Here is a 15,393-nt window from a genome sequence, read left to right on the forward strand (position 1 = left end):
TTGGAATTAGTATTTCCGCATGACCATTTCTAAATTCAATATATCTATCCAGAACGCCATTTCACAGTAGAAATCCGAGGCCACACACATGGTACCGAGACACATCACCAACTCTGCGGACCAAAAGTCTGCCCCTCCGGCAAGACTACCTGCACCGCCGTGCCGCGAAAGTCCATCGTCCGCTCCACGATCGTGTTCCCCCACCACTGCGGCGGCTTGACATCCGGCAGCGTGAACGCGAAGAACAGCACCAGCGTGCCCAGCGCCAGCCCCAAGTCGAGCCCGCACGACGTCAAGAAGTTGAGCCGCGACCACCAGGCCGCGTGCCGGCGGCGGACCCAGAACTGGAACGCGAAGCCCACAACCCCCCAGGAGAAGTAGTTGAGCGGCGTGGCGGGCGGGATGGAGCCGGCGCCGCCAAAGATGAGCGGGGTGACGAGGTGGCGCGCGGCGGAGGCGGGACGGCGGCGGACCCAGAGGTGCACGAAGAGGGGCGCGGCGGCGCCGAGGAGGAAGAAGAGGAAGAGGCCGGAGTAGACGGCGCCGGGGGAGAAGATGCGCGCCGGGCCGATGAGGCCCCAAATGATGGAGGCTGCGGTTGTGTGTCAGTGTTGATGGGAGGGAGAGGGAGAGGGGTGGGGGAGGAGGAGTACCGGAGAAGAAGACGCGGCCGCCGGGGCAGGTGAAGCGGTCGCGCTGGCGGATGTCGCAGACGTTGTCGATGCTGACGAGGGCGAGGTTGAGGACGGCGATCTGGACGAGGCAGGAGATGGTGGTGGCGACGACCTGCGCGAGGAACATGGTGCGCGGGGGCACCTTCATGTAGTGGCCGAACTTGAGGTCGGCGATGAAGCCGAGGGCCTGGGACCTGTTTTCACGACACGGTTAGTGGCTGCCCGTCTTGCTTTGGCTGAGCGGAACGGTTTCGAGGACTTACATCGTGACGTAGCCAAAGGTTTTGAAGCTGGAAGGAGGAGCATCTGGTTAGTGCGAGAGTTTGCGCGAGCGAAGCGAGAAAGGACGTACAGCATGAGGCCGAGAGGGCGGCCGGGCTGGATGTAGCCGTAGATGAACTCGGTCAGGACGTTGAGGCCGATCTGGGTGTTGGTGATGGCCTGGATGATGCCGATCGGTAGGGAGAAGGCGTAGGAGATGAGGATGGCGAGGAGGAACGCCCACCACGCAAAGTTGGTCGGGTACGCGACGACGGTGTACAGGCCGATGGCGAGCATCTAAGTAAGTTGATGGGATGAGCCCTAGCAAATTTCCCGCACAGAAAGAGGTGACAACTCACGACTAGGAACAGCGTCAGGTACCACCAGTCCGGCGCCTCGGGGTACTTGCGCATCAGCTTCATGTGGATGTCGGGTTTCTCGGTGGTGCTGTTGCGGTACTGGCGCCAGATGGTCTTGCGGCTGTGGATCCAGGTGTGCACCAGCAGGGCGGAGATGGAGGCGAAGGAGAGGCCGTAGGCGACGGCAAAGGTAGTGCTGATGAAGAGCGGCGAGTACTCCTTGTAGGCCTGCACGTCGAGGGTGAACTGCGGCGTGAGGATGCGCGTGGTGTTGTAAGGCTGGCCGCGGTTGTCGTAGGTGCCGGCGTCGCTCATGGGCAGGTAGGCCGAGTACCAGGCGCCGCTGTAGTGCAGCACGGAGGAGAGGCAGATGAAGAAGAGGACGACGCCGAGGAGCGTGTTGGCAATGGCGTGCCTGTTTTCACGTTTGATGAGCCCCCCATGCGTGTTGAGGTGTTGAGGACGGGGAGAGCTTACCATGGTGGGATGAGCGGGGAGCCGATGAAGCCGGCGACCTGAGTCCAGTCAAAGGTGATGGGCAGCAGGGACAGGCCGGAGACGCCGCCAAAGAGCTGGTTCACGACGGCGTTGTCCGGGGCGAGCCACGTGGGGAAGGCGAAGACGCTGAGGAAGCGGGCAAAGTGGCCGGGGATGAAGAAGTAGAAGAAGGAGGCGGCGGAGACGAGGGTGAACCACCGGAGGCGAGGCATGGAGCCGCCGAGGACGCGGGGGTCGGGCGCGCTGCCCTGCTCGTACATGGCGTTGAGGAGGGTGACGCTGACGAGGTTCTCCGGCCAGATCATCGAGGCCGGGTACACTACAAGGAAGGGCTGGTGTTTAGTGACAGTGATCAGGATGTAGGAGGTGCGTCGGGGGGAGGGGAGGCTCGCTCACCCAAGAACTTGCGCATAACGCCAGCGATGCCGTAGCCCAGCGACTGCGTCGAGATGGTCAGCAGCAGCTGGAAGAGGATGCCAAAGTTCTGCTTGTAAAACACGAGCTGCGCGAGGACGACGTCGGTCGAGTAGGCAACGGAGAAGGAGACGCTGGCCATGACGGTAACGACGGCGTGCTCCTTGATGCTGAAGGGGCCCGGGTTGGTGCTCCAGCGGACGCCGAGGGTGCGGAACTCGCGCGCGGGCACGAGGCGCGCCCAGGCGTGGCCGATCGGGTAGGCGACGACCTGGGCGACGAGCGGGCCGATGGAGATGGATGGCTGGCGCAGGGAGAAGAGCGCGTTCATGGCGGCGCCGACGACGGTGAGGCCCAGCCCGATGGTCCAGGCGCGCAGGGTGCCGGCGGGGACGTCCTCGTCGTAGTTGCGCACGGCCGCGCGGACCTCCGGGTAGGGGGAGTCCTCGGCCTCGGGGTCCTTGAAGCCGCCGGGGGAGGGTGAGGCGCCGAGGTCGAGGTCGAGGTCGAGGTCGTGCAGCTCAAACGCCTCGGCGCCGGCGTGCTCGGGGTCTAGCAGACGGCCGCGCTCCTCGGAGCCGGACGGATGCAGAGACGGATCGTCGGCGTCAAAGTCAGACCACTTGTCAAGGTCATCATCGCCGTCGTCATCGTGCTGGAACGAGTGTCGCGGGGTGCGCTCAGTAGCTGCGGCGCCCTCGTCTTGGTCCCTGCCGCTGGTGTGCGCCTGCGCCTGGGCGAACGACGCGCCGTCACGCCTCGGGTCGCTCATGACCTCCTCGGGAGAGAGGGGGTGAGATGAGGCGGGCAGCTGGGAACGAGTGGTTGCGTGTCATGCAAACGGAGGAGCGCAGCTTAAAAGTACGCGCGCTTCCCTGCGCGAAGGGGGCGAGGCCGCAAGGGGGAAGGGATGCCCTGGGATGCCCTGGGATGAAAAAATTTGGGGAATTGGGTTAGTGAAGGTTGATTGATCTGGCTAAGATGCGATTTTGGAAGTCGGAAAAGCGTCAATGGCTGAGACTGAGACCACAGCACCAAACGAGTGAGGGAGACAAAGGGTTCAGGTGTCGCGGATCTTGGACCCTGAAACAGCTGTACTGGTAGCTGAGAGTAGTATCCGTAGGTACTACTAGGTAGGGTACAGTACGTACCTGGATGGGCAGGACAGCAACTCGGCAGGCGGGCAGACAATGGAAGGAATAAAAAAAATCGTACATGATTGCTTTCAAAAATATTGATCAAGTCATAGCTTTTAATAATATTATTCATAACTTTGTCCCCAGTATTTAGGCCGTTCGCTCAGTGTAGCTACTTCAGCGCCAGGCAAGCTGAGGCTTGTCTCCATTTCCGATTTTGGGCATGAATAGCAGCCAGCAACAACAAAGGGCGGCCAAAAACATCAACGGCCGCTAGACGGGGAAGCATGCGAATTATGTTAGTACCTACGTAGGCATTTATGTATGACTCAAAACGAGCACAGCTATGTATGCCTACTCTAGAGTAGCATCATAAATACCGTTTATACCCCAGGATGAGCCGACTAGATGAACCTACACACATAACTAGTACACTTCCGATTAATGGTGAACATATAAACAAGACAAGAGATGTGACAAGACTCTTAGGCTAGCCAAACTTGCCCAACAATTCTGCCTCCTGTGCTGCCTACTGAGATTCAGCCTACCGCGGCGTCGGGCCGTTGATGCATGCACATCAGAATTGTGTGGCCCATGATGCCCTTGTGCTTTGTCCCTCGACCTCGTCCCTTGTCGTTCAGCACGGCACGATCTGGTAGATCAAGTCTTGAGTCGCGGACAAGAATCCGTAGCAATATTCCTCGCGAATCATACTCTGTCTGTATTAGATTATACTTTGTATTTGACTTCCGGCCTATAACATCATTTGCGGCATCGTTGCAGAGGCTTTGTTTTGGTCTTGAGACACCGACCTGCAGAAAGGCAGCTTGCTGCAGATGCACACGCCCCCTCCTTTTGGTTCCCAAAAAATTGCCTTGATAGTCGCGTGTACGCCTTTCGTGAAGTGAGCCCGGGTAGGTACTTGCCCAGCCGACAGTGTACCCGACATTGTCGATGCATTTAACACAGCACCCAGCACCCAACCTTGCCATCCCCCGAACAACCTGCGAAGCTTCACATGAAATCATCATAAGCATCTACCTTTTGGGCCCGAGTTCGAGATGGCCGCTATTGTCAAAAAAATTCAGTCAGCTCCAAACTTGGAAGAAAAAGACCTCCAAGATGATTCTTCTACTTCCAACTCTGCTCCTTGGACTCGTGTGGCTAGGAGATCCGGAGGGAGGAGCTACCCAGAGGCTGACTGGCAACAACTATTACCGAGATCTGATAACTCGCTTTGGAAAGAATGTACGGTCCCCGAATGACAAGCTGGTTAATATATGACGACTGACTCACGGCCCTAGTCATCCGTTTCATGCAGTCAGAGCGTGAGTCGTCGTATCCAAAGTACCTCTATCGAGCACACACCTACGGCCACCCATATCCTCGATACGATGATGCCCAGACGGACAGTTTCTTGGACAGAGATTGTGTTTCCGACTACCGTTCTTGGGCCGAGTATGAAAGAAACCTGAAAATTGGCGGTCAATTCGAACCAGAATCCCCGCCCACCGAAGACGTCTTTCTTGAGCTCAGCCAACACTTGAGAAAACTTCGTATCAAGAGGAACAGTGGCGGAAACTACTACCGATCTCGCATGGTGTCCCTCAGCGGCAATCTCTGCTGGGCGACGCATCGGCTCTGCGAGGTCTGGGGGATGGCGGCGCGTGACGGCAAGACGCCCGGGTTGGCCGTGCTGGACGTGCGTAAGATCCAGGAACGCGGCTTTCACGTATGGCGCGTGAGGGACATGCTCCGATTCCTCAGAAAGTCTGGCCTGGAAAGCTCGATCGAGATCCTCGACGATGCGCGGAGCTGGGCAAACAACGCGGACGAGTACGTCTGTTGGGACTTTGTTCCGGGAGAAGCGCTGGTGTCGTTCACGCCGCAGCCGCATCTACGGCCGACCAACGGCACGGCAAGGACGTTGTTGGGTGGGAATTTCGTGAACACGTGTAACTTGTCAGCGTTTGGACAGCTTCGCAAACATAGTGTGTCTCTCAACGATTACGTACAACTAGTGGCCGGATTTATACGCACGGTCGCTCCGGACGGCCTTGGCTGGGAAGTGCAAATACAACTACTTGAGCAGCTGGCGAATAGTTTCCTGTGCCCTGGTGCTTGGGGTTATCATGTGTCTGCCTCTGACAAAGAGTTGAAACGTCGTCTCAATGCTATTGCCTATACAGATGGGTAATGCTTTCAGGCAGGTGTTCCCATCGCAGCACGTCAGTCTCTAGACACTTGGACAGCAAAAGCATGCTGCCAGCCAACAGCGAATGTGCGTCAGAATGTAACATCCCCGAAGACTTATTAAAGACAATGATTAAAAGGGAAGTGCACAAGAAAGAACTCGGAAAGATTGGTAAATGCCTACAGGAAAGCCGAGGATATGCAGCTAGTGTTAAATATGTATGTAGTGTATGGTATGTACGAATTATGTATGGATGTATGTATGCATAAGATAATTTAGGAGAGACTTGAGTATATTTACATACGGCTCGGCATAGTGGTAGTTTGTCTTTTATTACACTATCTGAAGTTTCTTTTTTCTTTTCTTTTAAAAAAAAATGAACAAGTGAATTTTCTTTTCTTCAAAAAGAAGCAAAAGATCTCCCTCATACATACATACATCACCGTACCCAGCAGTCTAGTTTTAGCACCGCTGTGGGGGCGATTGGCTACTAACGTTACCTTGTATGTATGTACCTTTGCCGCAGCTAATTTGTCCCTCGAGAATTGCTGGAACATCCAAACTTTCTCTCACCACATCAAGCTGCTGCACCTGCACGTGCACCCCAAACTCTCACACACTTCGTACAACTCCGCATTATCTATACGCAGGAGATGGAATCATAATGCGACGAGTCGTCGTGACAGGCCTCGGCGCCGTCACGCCGCTGGGCGTCGGCGCGCGACGCACCTGGAATCGCCTCCTTGCTGGCGATTGCGGCATCGTCAGCGTCGCCGACCGTGAGCCCAAGGAGCGCTGGCAGGAGCTCACGAGCACAGTAGCGGGCGTCGTACCCCTCGGTGGCATCGAAAAGGGCGGCTGGGATGCCAATGACTGGCTCACCGCCGCCGAGCAGCGCCGCATGTCGCTCTTCACCCAGTACGCCGTCGCGGCCACCGAGATGGCGCTCAAGGACGCCGAATGGGACGCGGCCAAGCCATCAGAAAAAGAAAACACGGGCGTTTGCCTGGGAAGCGGGATAGGAAACCTCGACGACATGTACACGACCAGCCTGGAGCACCATAAGGGGGTGAGTTGAACCCGCTCGACGATGTGCGGATTAGCATCTTCTAACATGGAAACCGCAGGGATACAAAAAGGTGTCGCCGCTGTTCGTGCCCAAGATCCTCACCAACATGGCCGCCGGCCACATCGCCATGAAGCACGGCTTCCAGGGCCCCAACCACACCGCGACCACGGCCTGCACCACCGGCGCGCACTCCATCGGCGACGCGGCGCGCTTCATCGCCCTCGGCGACGCCGACGTCATGGTCGCCGGCGGCTCCGAGTCGTGCATCCACCCGCTGACCTTTGCCGGCTTCGGCCGCGCGCGCTCCCTCGCCACCGCCCGCAACGACCGCCCGGCTTCCAGCTGCCGGCCGTTCGACGCCGGCCGCGACGGCTTCGTCGTCGCCGAGGGCGCTGCCGTATGCGTGCTGGAGGAGCTGGAGCACGCTAAGGCGCGGGGGGCGCGCGTGTACGCGGAGGTCCGCGGGTACGGATGCAGCGGCGACGCGCACCACATGACGGCGCCGCGCGCGGACGGACACGGCGCGTTCTTGGCGATGAGGCGCGCGCTGCGCGGCGCGGGGGTGAGGCCGGCGCAGGTGGGTTACGTGAACGCGCACGCGACGGGCACGGAGGTGGGCGACGTCGCGGAGACGATGGCGATACGCCGCATCATGATGGGGGAGGAGGGCGTGGCGGAGGAGGGACAGGTCACGGTGAGCAGCACCAAGGGCGCCGTGGGGCACCTGCTGGGCGCGGCCGGTGCGGTCGAGGCCATGTTCACGATCCTGGCGATTCACGAGGGGATCGTGCCGGCGACGTTGAACTTGGAGTCGCCGAATGTCGGGGTGGAGTTTGACTTCGTGCCGCGAACGGCCAAGGATAAGGATATCAGCGTGGCGGTGAGCAACAGCTTTGGCTTTGGCGGCACGAACAGCTCGCTGGTTTTTGGAAAGGTTTAGAAAGCTGTAAGATTTCACGATTGTATAGTATCGATGTGAAGCCTCACTCATTCCTGGATACGCCCTGTGGAAATGGGGAAATACACCTGTCAAGTACAAAGAGAATAAAAAGAATAAAGTGTAATAAGATATATGACAAAGGTATCAAAGTAAGGAACTACTGTGTCAAAGGTACGCATTCACCACTAGCTTGCCCCCGACTATGCGCATGTAGGTGTAAAGATGCACATGTGCCTAAATTATTCTAATGACGAGCAGGTCAAAGAAATAGTCGATAAATTACCGAGGAAGTGTGTCGCCTTGTTGGAGGATATAGACGCTGTGGGAACCAATGGTGACGACGACGGAGACGAACACAAATGGCCGAGACATCAGTGGTCACTTTGCGGACTTTTTTACCTTTGACTAGCATTCCTAGCTAGTACTAGTAGTCAGCGGAGAGATTCGCAGAGATTAGTAGTCAGCGGATTTTGACAGCATCATAGCACTAGGGAGTTGGAAGGCGCGGGGAACATGGGGTCCGGAAACGGCTGTTCGATTTAGCACAGGTGAATTACGATTACAGCCAGCGTAAATAGTGATTTAAAATGTGTTGAGATCGTTTCCGCCGCTTTCCGACGGAAGCTACATTTTCGGAATAATACCGTCGAAATTGATCTATTTACAGGCAGCGTCGCATGTCTGCCCTGTCTCAACCCATCTCTCGATCAAGTTTCATATCTAGGTACCACCTACATTAAAATCTACACAGACAGACTTGCACAATGAATCAATCACCTCATCCTGAAGCGTTGGAAAATGCTACTGCATACATCAACGGACGCATTTATACCGTCAATGACGCCCAACCATGGGCGGAGGCCTTCATCGTTTCGGAAGCTGGCTTCTTCACTGCCGTCGGCACAACGGAGACGATTCTGAGCCAGGCCCGCCAGAACAAGATGGTTGTCTATGACTTGAAGAATCAGTTCATCATGCCGGGCATCCATGACGCTCACGCGCATCTCCTGATGGCTGGTCTGATGCAGCTTAGCATTGTGAACCTTCGAAACGGGGAAGATCTCGTGACGAGCTCGGAAGCCGTCAAGAGATTGAAGGGCAGTTCTTGCAACTGTAGCTATGCACATGCTTTCCACGAGTAAGTTTCTTCTTCTTCTTCATTTAATACTTTCTACTATTTTTTCTTTAAAAAATAAAAATATGAAGCTGACACGCGTTAGTTGGCTTCTCGGGGATACCTTTGGCATAGAAAACTACGACCGCTCCTCCATCGACGAAGCGTTTCCAGACACGCCGGTGGTCATCCAAGCGGGCGCCGGACACAGCCTGCTCCTCAACACGGCCGCGCTCACGCAGTCCGGCTACGACGTGGACAACGAGCCCCCCGCCAAGGGCTCCTTCTTCGCGCGCCGCGGCGACGGCAGCCTCACCGGCGAGGTGGGCGAGCTCGCCATGACCAAGGCGATGCTGGCCTGCCCCAAGCCTAGCCTGGCGCACGTCAAGCGCGCGCTGCGGCACGCCGCGCGGCGGCTGCACAGGGCCGGCGTCACGTCCTGCCAGGAGGCTGCGTCCAACACGCTCATGGTGGAGGCGTTTCGGCAGCTGGATGGGAAGAACGACCTCAAGCTGGACGTGTACACGCACATCGTCTACGCGCCGGAGTACATTGCGCAGGAGCCCGCGGAGACGCTGCACCGGCTGCTGGACAAGGCGGCGACGCTGAAGTCGGAGCACGTGAATACGAGGTTTGTCAAGATGATGCTGGACGGCGTCCCGCTGGCGCCGTTCTTCAGCCAGGCGGACCTCGGGGAGAACGGCGGGGTGGATCCGGAGGACATTTACGTCGAGGACCTGGAGGATGTGGTCTCCAAGTACGACAGGATGGGCATGACGATCAAGATGCACTGCACCGGGCAGGGTTCCACGAGGACGGCGCTGAATGCCATCGAAGCGGCGCGGAAGAAGAACCCCAACGGGCCCAGGCACGAGATTGCCCACTGTTCGGGTGTGCACGACGGTACGTGGCAGCTCCGACGGAAATTTTATTTTTTTATGTTTATTTTCGTGCTTGGCAGAGCTAATAGTGAAATCAGACGACTACCCCAGATTCGTCCAACTCAACGCCACCGCCGAAATGTCCCCCGCCGCGCTCTTCAACCATACCTTTACCGGCGAGGAGGCCACGCTCAACGCCTGGGACTTTGCCAAGATGGCCCGCCACGGGGCGCACATGACCATCGGCTCCGACTGGGGCGTCCCGGAGGACCCGGACCTGCTGTGGACCGTGGAGAAGCTCGTCGGCGCGGTCGGCGGCGGCGACCGGAGCCGCGGGGCGAAGTTGCTGCTCCGCATGCTCACCCTCTCCGGGGCCGAGGCGGTGGGCAGCGGGGAAGGGACGGGCAGCATCGCGGTGGGGAAGCGGGCCAATTTTATCGAGCTGGATCGCGACTTGACGGCGGGCGAGGAGGGCGCTTTTCGTGAGGTCAAGGTGCGCAGGACCTGGTTTGAGGGGGAGTTGGTGTTTGAGGAATGAGGGGGTTAAGCGGTTGGGGCGTGCAAAGCCTTTTTGTCTTTCCAGTAAGCGTGATGATGTGGATGGGGATGATGGTGATGGGGATGATGGGGATGATGATGCCGAAGACGATGATGATAATGATGAGGATGATGATGATATGGATGTAGGTAATATATAAATCTAGTACAACATCTCGGTTAATCATCAGCGGCTTGAGAGACTCTTAGAGAATCCCTTAAGCTCCGCCTATACTTGTTTCTAGGAACTGTTGGAGCGAGTATAGTATAAAAAGAGTGCACTGTTTGAATCCATTTATTTTCTTTCCTTAGTTGTATGATGATTCGTACTCGTCTAGCGTTTGTGTCGTGATCTTTTGTAAGTAGGCTGTACCATGAGGTAGACTATATAAGCGCCGTTTGCGCGAGCAGGCACTAATTTGGCGATTCTGGTAACAACAAAGATACTATCAAGTAATTCAAATTTATTTCAATAACCGTTGTTTTATTTATAATTTCATTCATTTCAAAATAGGTCAACTAAACGGAGCTGGGATAGGTTATCTCTGCCTCCTAAAAAAAAGGCAACCTGCTCCACCGACATTCAACCGGCAACTTTTTTTTCCTAGCCAATCTTAGCCATCACCATTACCTCACGGTTCCCCTTGGGCGCGCAAAGTCATTACACAACGGCTCTCGTGGCCACTTGGAGCCAATTCAAACACAGCACCGATAAATATCGACAGTCATGGCCTGCCAGACGTGCCGGTCACAAACGAGGAGCATGCTGCGCTCAGCTCTCCGCGCCGGCGCAGCCGCTCCCTCCCCTGTCGCGCGAAACCTCGCCACGCCCGCCGCCACGACCAGACACTCGACGACGACGAGAACAACGACGGTGCGGAGCTTCAGCAGCTCATCGCCGCGCCAGATACTCGGGCTTCGGGACTCGTACCGCGTCGTCGGCGCCTCGGAGCGGCTGTTCAAGGTCTGCGCCAAGCCGGCCGACTACCGCATCACGGACGAGGAGCGCAAGCAGGACCTCGTCCAGAAGCGGGACGACGGCGAGGAGATTGGCAAAGCCAAAGACCCAGAGAACGTATGGCATAAGAGTAAGCGCCAACGATGAGCCGCCCTCCCTTTTCTCCCCTTCCCAGACTGACGGTTCCCAGCGTTCGGCCTGCAACCGTCGTTCAGCACGTGGTCGCACGTCACCATGCTGCACCTGTACCTAATCAACGCGCGGCTGCGCTGCTTCGACCGGGACGAGTACCGCAACTGGTCGCAGCAGATGATCGACCACTTCTTCTTCGAGTGCGAGAAGAAGATGCACCTGGACCACAACATCACCTCGAGCGCGCTGCGCCAGCGCTACCTCAAGGACATCTTCGTGCAGTGGCGCGGCCTGCTGCTCGCCTACGACGAGGGGCTCGTCAAGGGCGACGCGATCCTCGCCAGCGCCGTCTGGCGCAACCTGTTCAAGGGCGACCCGGAGGCCGACCCGCGCGCGCTCGTCGCCGTGGTCGGGTGGGTGCGCGCGAGCCTGGCGGCGCTCGAGGCCGCGTCGGACGCGACGTTTGCACAGCAGGCGGCCGAGGTGCTGGAGCGCCCGGTGGACGTCTTCTGGACGAGGCTGGAGGTGCCGTTCCTGAGCGACCAGCAGCAGCAGCAGCAGCAGCAGCAGCAGGGCGATGGGCAGAAGCAGACGCCGGAGCAGGCCAAGGCCAAGCAGGCGGCGGCGGAGAAGGTGGCTGCTGCTCCGTAGGGAGACATGGCCACTGCGGAAGAAGAGGAAAAACGAGAGGGCGAGACAGACCCGAGGAGGAGATAATGTAACGATAAAAAAATCTAACACGACATGCGTTGGGACAAGCATGTGTGTGTGTGTGTGTATCACTGTATCACTATGAAAAAAAGGCAGAAAAGAGGAGGGCATACAATTTCATGTACATTATACCGCGAGGATTGGTATCCCGCCCTATAGAGGCCATCACAGTTTCTCTTAATGAACTCAACATCTCACCATCCTGTCCCATGAACTTAATTTTACAATATTGACTATTCAACTCTGCCAGCTACTCCCTCTCCCACAGTTGAAACTCGTACTTGACGCCCGCCTCCTCCCTGCGCCCATCCCCCTCCTCCACCCCCGTCCACGCCCTCCACTCCCCGTCCGAGCGCCTCGTCCACCCCGGCTCCGTGCCGCCCTCGCCGGGTGTCCCCAGCCTGATCGGGAAGAAGGTGTCGCAGTCGTGGTCCGCGTCGATGCTGGTCAGCAGCACGCGCCGCGCCTCGGGCCGCTCCAGCGCGGTCGCGTAGACCTGCCCGCCGCCCATGATGAAGACCCGGCCGCCCGCGCAGTGCGCGCGTGCGTACCGCAGCGCGGCCTCGACCGAAGGCACGCGCACCGGGTTCTCGTCCTTCCCGGGTGCCGGGCCGGCGGAGCGGGTGATGACAATGTTGAGGCGGTCCTTGAGGGGCCGGAACTTGGGCGGGATCGAGTCCCAGGTCTTGCGGCCCATGATGACGGCGTTGACCGCGCCGGGGGGGCACTGCGTGAAACCGGTCAGAGGCGGGAGGTTGGGTTGGGTGGGATGTGGTGAAGAAACGTACATGAGGAGGGAGGTGGGTGGTGACGCGCGCAAAGTACTTCATCTCGTTGCGGAGGCCCTTCCAGGGCATGGTGCCGCCGGCGCCGATGCCCATGCTGCGCGTAGCGGCCACGACCAGGGTCAGCTCGAGAGGCTGCATTTTTTTTAATGGAGGGTTGGAGGTATGTCGGGCTTGTCGAGGGCAAGATGTCATGTTGGAAATCGGAGCCGGCTTTGCTACGTGACGAAAGTGGGACGCGGGGCCGACTGTGTGCCTGTAGATCAGCTATCAGGTCAGCCAACGGCCGTTGGAAGACAGAAGAAATGGCAGAAATGGCAGAAATAACGGGCTGAAATATTGGTATGAATTGGGTGCAGCTATCGGGTTTTTAATCAGTGAGCAGAAAAATGCCGACTCTAATGATAACATGATGAATGATGGTGCTGGCTATTTATGATGAGTTCATGAAAGGTTGTTGCGTTGTCAAAAAAACAGCCAAGAATTACCAGTATTTTCATGATATTGAAACCAGATAGTCGAGTTAATGAAAGAACTTCAAAAGTCACTTGATTGACGCATTTATTCGCCAAAAGTGAGACATGTCTAGCTAGAAAGAAGAACCTCTTGACGGTAGTTTTTCCAGTGTCCAAGTGAGTAGGTACAGGGGCACTTACCAAAGGGTTAAAGATCTTTTTAATGAAAACAATATTGAAAGGAATTTTATTCTGTAAAATTCAGAACCGTAACTTTATTTATTCAACAGCTTTATAGATTTTGCATCGGTTGATATCCTTCTTATTCTCGTATAAGCCACTCATTACGTGGAGCAGTAGAGGTACCTTTGTACCAGCAACTTTTCAGCCGCACTTCTCAACCTCATACCATCGCTGCCTTTTGCCCACGACAAGTTAAAAACGACCAAAATACGCGCACATCGTGCAATGAACCAGACGTTGGCATCATGGTCGGCGTACCACGCAGCACCGGCTGCCACTTGTGCCGCAAGAGGCGGGTGAAATGCGATGAAGTGAAGCCAGCATGCGGCAACTGTACGTCACACCCGTTTGCGCCCTACTGCGGTCACTAACCCAGCTTTCTTCCAGGCGCGAAATACGGCGCAGAATGCCCAGGCTATGAGAGAAGCCTCAAGTTCGTGAGCGAGAAGCACCAAGTCCGCACAAAGAGGAACCGATCGTCGCCGGGGAGCAGCAGCTCGGCGTGGTCCGTGGTGACGGCCGGCGGCAGCGGCCGGTCCAGCCCGGTGTCGTCATCACCCTCCTTCGTCCTGGAACCAACGCCTCACCGCGGCCAATTCGTGTCAACCATGGTCGAGACGGCGCGAGCGGCGATCGAGGAGCGCGACGCGAGCGGCTACTTCAGCTGGGTGCGGTTCGGGACGGTCGGGTCGTACGCGATCCTCGACGGGGCGCTGTGCGCACTCGCGACGCACCTGGTCGGCAAGGACGTGGGCAACGCCGACATGGTCGCGCACAGCCGCACCATGTACGGCCGGTCGCTGCACAGCCTGCAGCAGGCGCTGCACCACCCGACCCGGTGGCGGGCGTCGGAGACGCTGTGCACGGCGATCCTGCTCTGCGTCTTTGAGGTATGCATGCGTTGCGCGTTCCGGAGTCTGCGCTGGCTGACAAGCACCCTTTTAGCTTTTTGCAGGCACGGCATCGTCGGATTCGTGGCTGCAACATGCCCGCGGCATCGGCATCTTGATGGAGCAGCGCGGCGCAAAGGCGCATCGAGATGGCTGGGATGCTGCCATGCTGCTGTCCTTCCGAGGCGTTCTGGTAAGGTTGCCCGAGCATTTTTACCGTTGCACGGGCTTTATCAAGTGAATCTACTCACGCGAAAGTCCCTAGATTATGAGTGACCTCTTCTTCCCCAGAGGAGACGAGTGCTTCCTCACGCGGCCGGAATGGCGTACTGTGATGCGTGACCGGGGGAGGCACCTGTTGCAGGCGCCCGACTTCAACGACGAGGCCATCGAGGCCGTCGACGAGTTCAACGACCGCCTGGCCGAGATCCCTGCCGTCGTCAAGGTCGGCTACCCCGTGATGGAAGCCGCCAAGCAGGGCCTGCCCATCGACCCCGCCGCCGCCGCCACCACCCTCCGGCTCGCCGCCGCCTGCCACGCGCGCATGTCCTCCTTCTGGTCATCCTACGGGCACCTCTTCCCCGCGCCCGCCGAGGCGCCGTCGCGCGACCCGCGGTCGCCGTACCCCGTGGTGCTGTGGTACGAGCGGCGGTGGGCGGCGACGCTGCAGATGTCGCACCACGCGACCATGTGCCTGCTGCAGGAGTTTTTGCAGCGGCTGGGCCGCCCGCCGGAGACGTTCGCGACGTCGCAGGAGGCGTACACGCGGGTCATCCTGCGCTCCGTGGAGGACATCAGCCAGGGCCCGCTGGGGCCGTACAGGATCGGGTACGCGCTGCGCATCGCGTACGAGCTGGCGGACGCGGAGGCGCAGGCGTGGATCCGCGGCTGCCTGGACCGGTTCAAGAGCACGTACGCGGCGACGGATAAGCAGACCTACCCGGACATGCGGACGGATAACAAGGGCTATCGGTGATTTGATGGATGGGGTGACCTGAACCGGGACAAGTCATGCGTCGCGTGTCGAGCATTGCCACAAATGTGGGAGGAGGCGCGACAAAAGTGCTAGTTGTATAGTATACATGATGGTATCATAATTACTAATGCTAAATTTCTGTCCTTCTTTGTATATAAAAACAAGT

General features: G+C 57.7%; 7 protein-coding genes across 7 annotated transcripts; 5 read left to right on the top strand and 2 right to left on the bottom strand.

The window, feature by feature from the left end:
- Positions 1 to 104: 104 nt before the first annotated feature.
- On the bottom strand, positions 105 to 2,978 carry ISF_00809 (small oligopeptide transporter, OPT family; the record flags this gene model as incomplete). Its single annotated transcript, XM_018844416.1, has 7 exons — positions 105 to 592; positions 654 to 868; positions 938 to 964; positions 1,027 to 1,232; positions 1,295 to 1,709; positions 1,772 to 2,111; positions 2,189 to 2,978. 7 exons carry the CDS (start codon positions 2,976 to 2,978, stop codon positions 105 to 107), a joined length of 2,481 nt encoding a protein of 826 aa, XP_018708866.1.
- A 1,679-nt stretch (positions 2,979 to 4,657) lies between these two features.
- On the top strand, positions 4,658 to 5,539 carry ISF_00810 (hypothetical protein; the record flags this gene model as incomplete). Its single annotated transcript, XM_018844417.1, has 1 exon — positions 4,658 to 5,539. The coding sequence occupies one exon, from the start codon at positions 4,658 to 4,660 to the stop codon at positions 5,537 to 5,539; it is 882 nt and encodes a 293-aa protein (XP_018708867.1).
- A 661-nt stretch (positions 5,540 to 6,200) lies between these two features.
- ISF_00811 (3-oxoacyl-(acyl-carrier-protein) synthase 2) lies at positions 6,201 to 7,545 on the top strand (the record flags this gene model as incomplete). Its single annotated transcript, XM_018844418.1, has 2 exons — positions 6,201 to 6,605; positions 6,664 to 7,545. The coding sequence occupies 2 exons, from the start codon at positions 6,201 to 6,203 to the stop codon at positions 7,543 to 7,545; spliced, it is 1,287 nt and encodes a 428-aa protein (XP_018708868.1).
- Positions 7,546 to 8,309: 764 nt separating this feature from the next.
- ISF_00812 (Amidohydrolase 3) lies at positions 8,310 to 10,078 on the top strand (the record flags this gene model as incomplete). The annotated part of the gene is made up of 3 exons (XM_018844419.1): positions 8,310 to 8,683; positions 8,766 to 9,562; positions 9,639 to 10,078. The coding sequence occupies 3 exons, from the start codon at positions 8,310 to 8,312 to the stop codon at positions 10,076 to 10,078; spliced, it is 1,611 nt and encodes a 536-aa protein (XP_018708869.1).
- A 726-nt stretch (positions 10,079 to 10,804) lies between these two features.
- Positions 10,805 to 11,818, top strand: ISF_00813 (Ubiquinol-cytochrome C chaperone; the record flags this gene model as incomplete). The annotated part of the gene is made up of 2 exons (XM_018844420.1): positions 10,805 to 11,165; positions 11,226 to 11,818. 2 exons carry the CDS (start codon positions 10,805 to 10,807, stop codon positions 11,816 to 11,818), a joined length of 954 nt encoding a protein of 317 aa, XP_018708870.1.
- A 310-nt stretch (positions 11,819 to 12,128) lies between these two features.
- Positions 12,129 to 12,804, bottom strand: ISF_00814 (dihydrofolate reductase; the record flags this gene model as incomplete). Its single annotated transcript, XM_018844421.1, has 2 exons — positions 12,129 to 12,605; positions 12,667 to 12,804. 2 exons carry the CDS (start codon positions 12,802 to 12,804, stop codon positions 12,129 to 12,131), a joined length of 615 nt encoding a protein of 204 aa, XP_018708871.1.
- An 802-nt stretch (positions 12,805 to 13,606) lies between these two features.
- On the top strand, positions 13,607 to 15,227 carry ISF_00815 (C6 zinc finger domain protein; the record flags this gene model as incomplete). Its single annotated transcript, XM_018844422.1, has 4 exons — positions 13,607 to 13,694; positions 13,749 to 14,251; positions 14,307 to 14,444; positions 14,517 to 15,227. The coding sequence occupies 4 exons, from the start codon at positions 13,607 to 13,609 to the stop codon at positions 15,225 to 15,227; spliced, it is 1,440 nt and encodes a 479-aa protein (XP_018708872.1).
- Positions 15,228 to 15,393: the final 166 nt, after the last annotated feature.

This window comes from Cordyceps fumosorosea (assembly GCF_001636725.1).
Source record: "Cordyceps fumosorosea ARSEF 2679 chromosome Unknown scaffold_1, whole genome shotgun sequence".
Lineage (NCBI taxonomy): Eukaryota > Fungi > Ascomycota > Sordariomycetes > Hypocreales > Cordycipitaceae > Cordyceps > Cordyceps fumosorosea.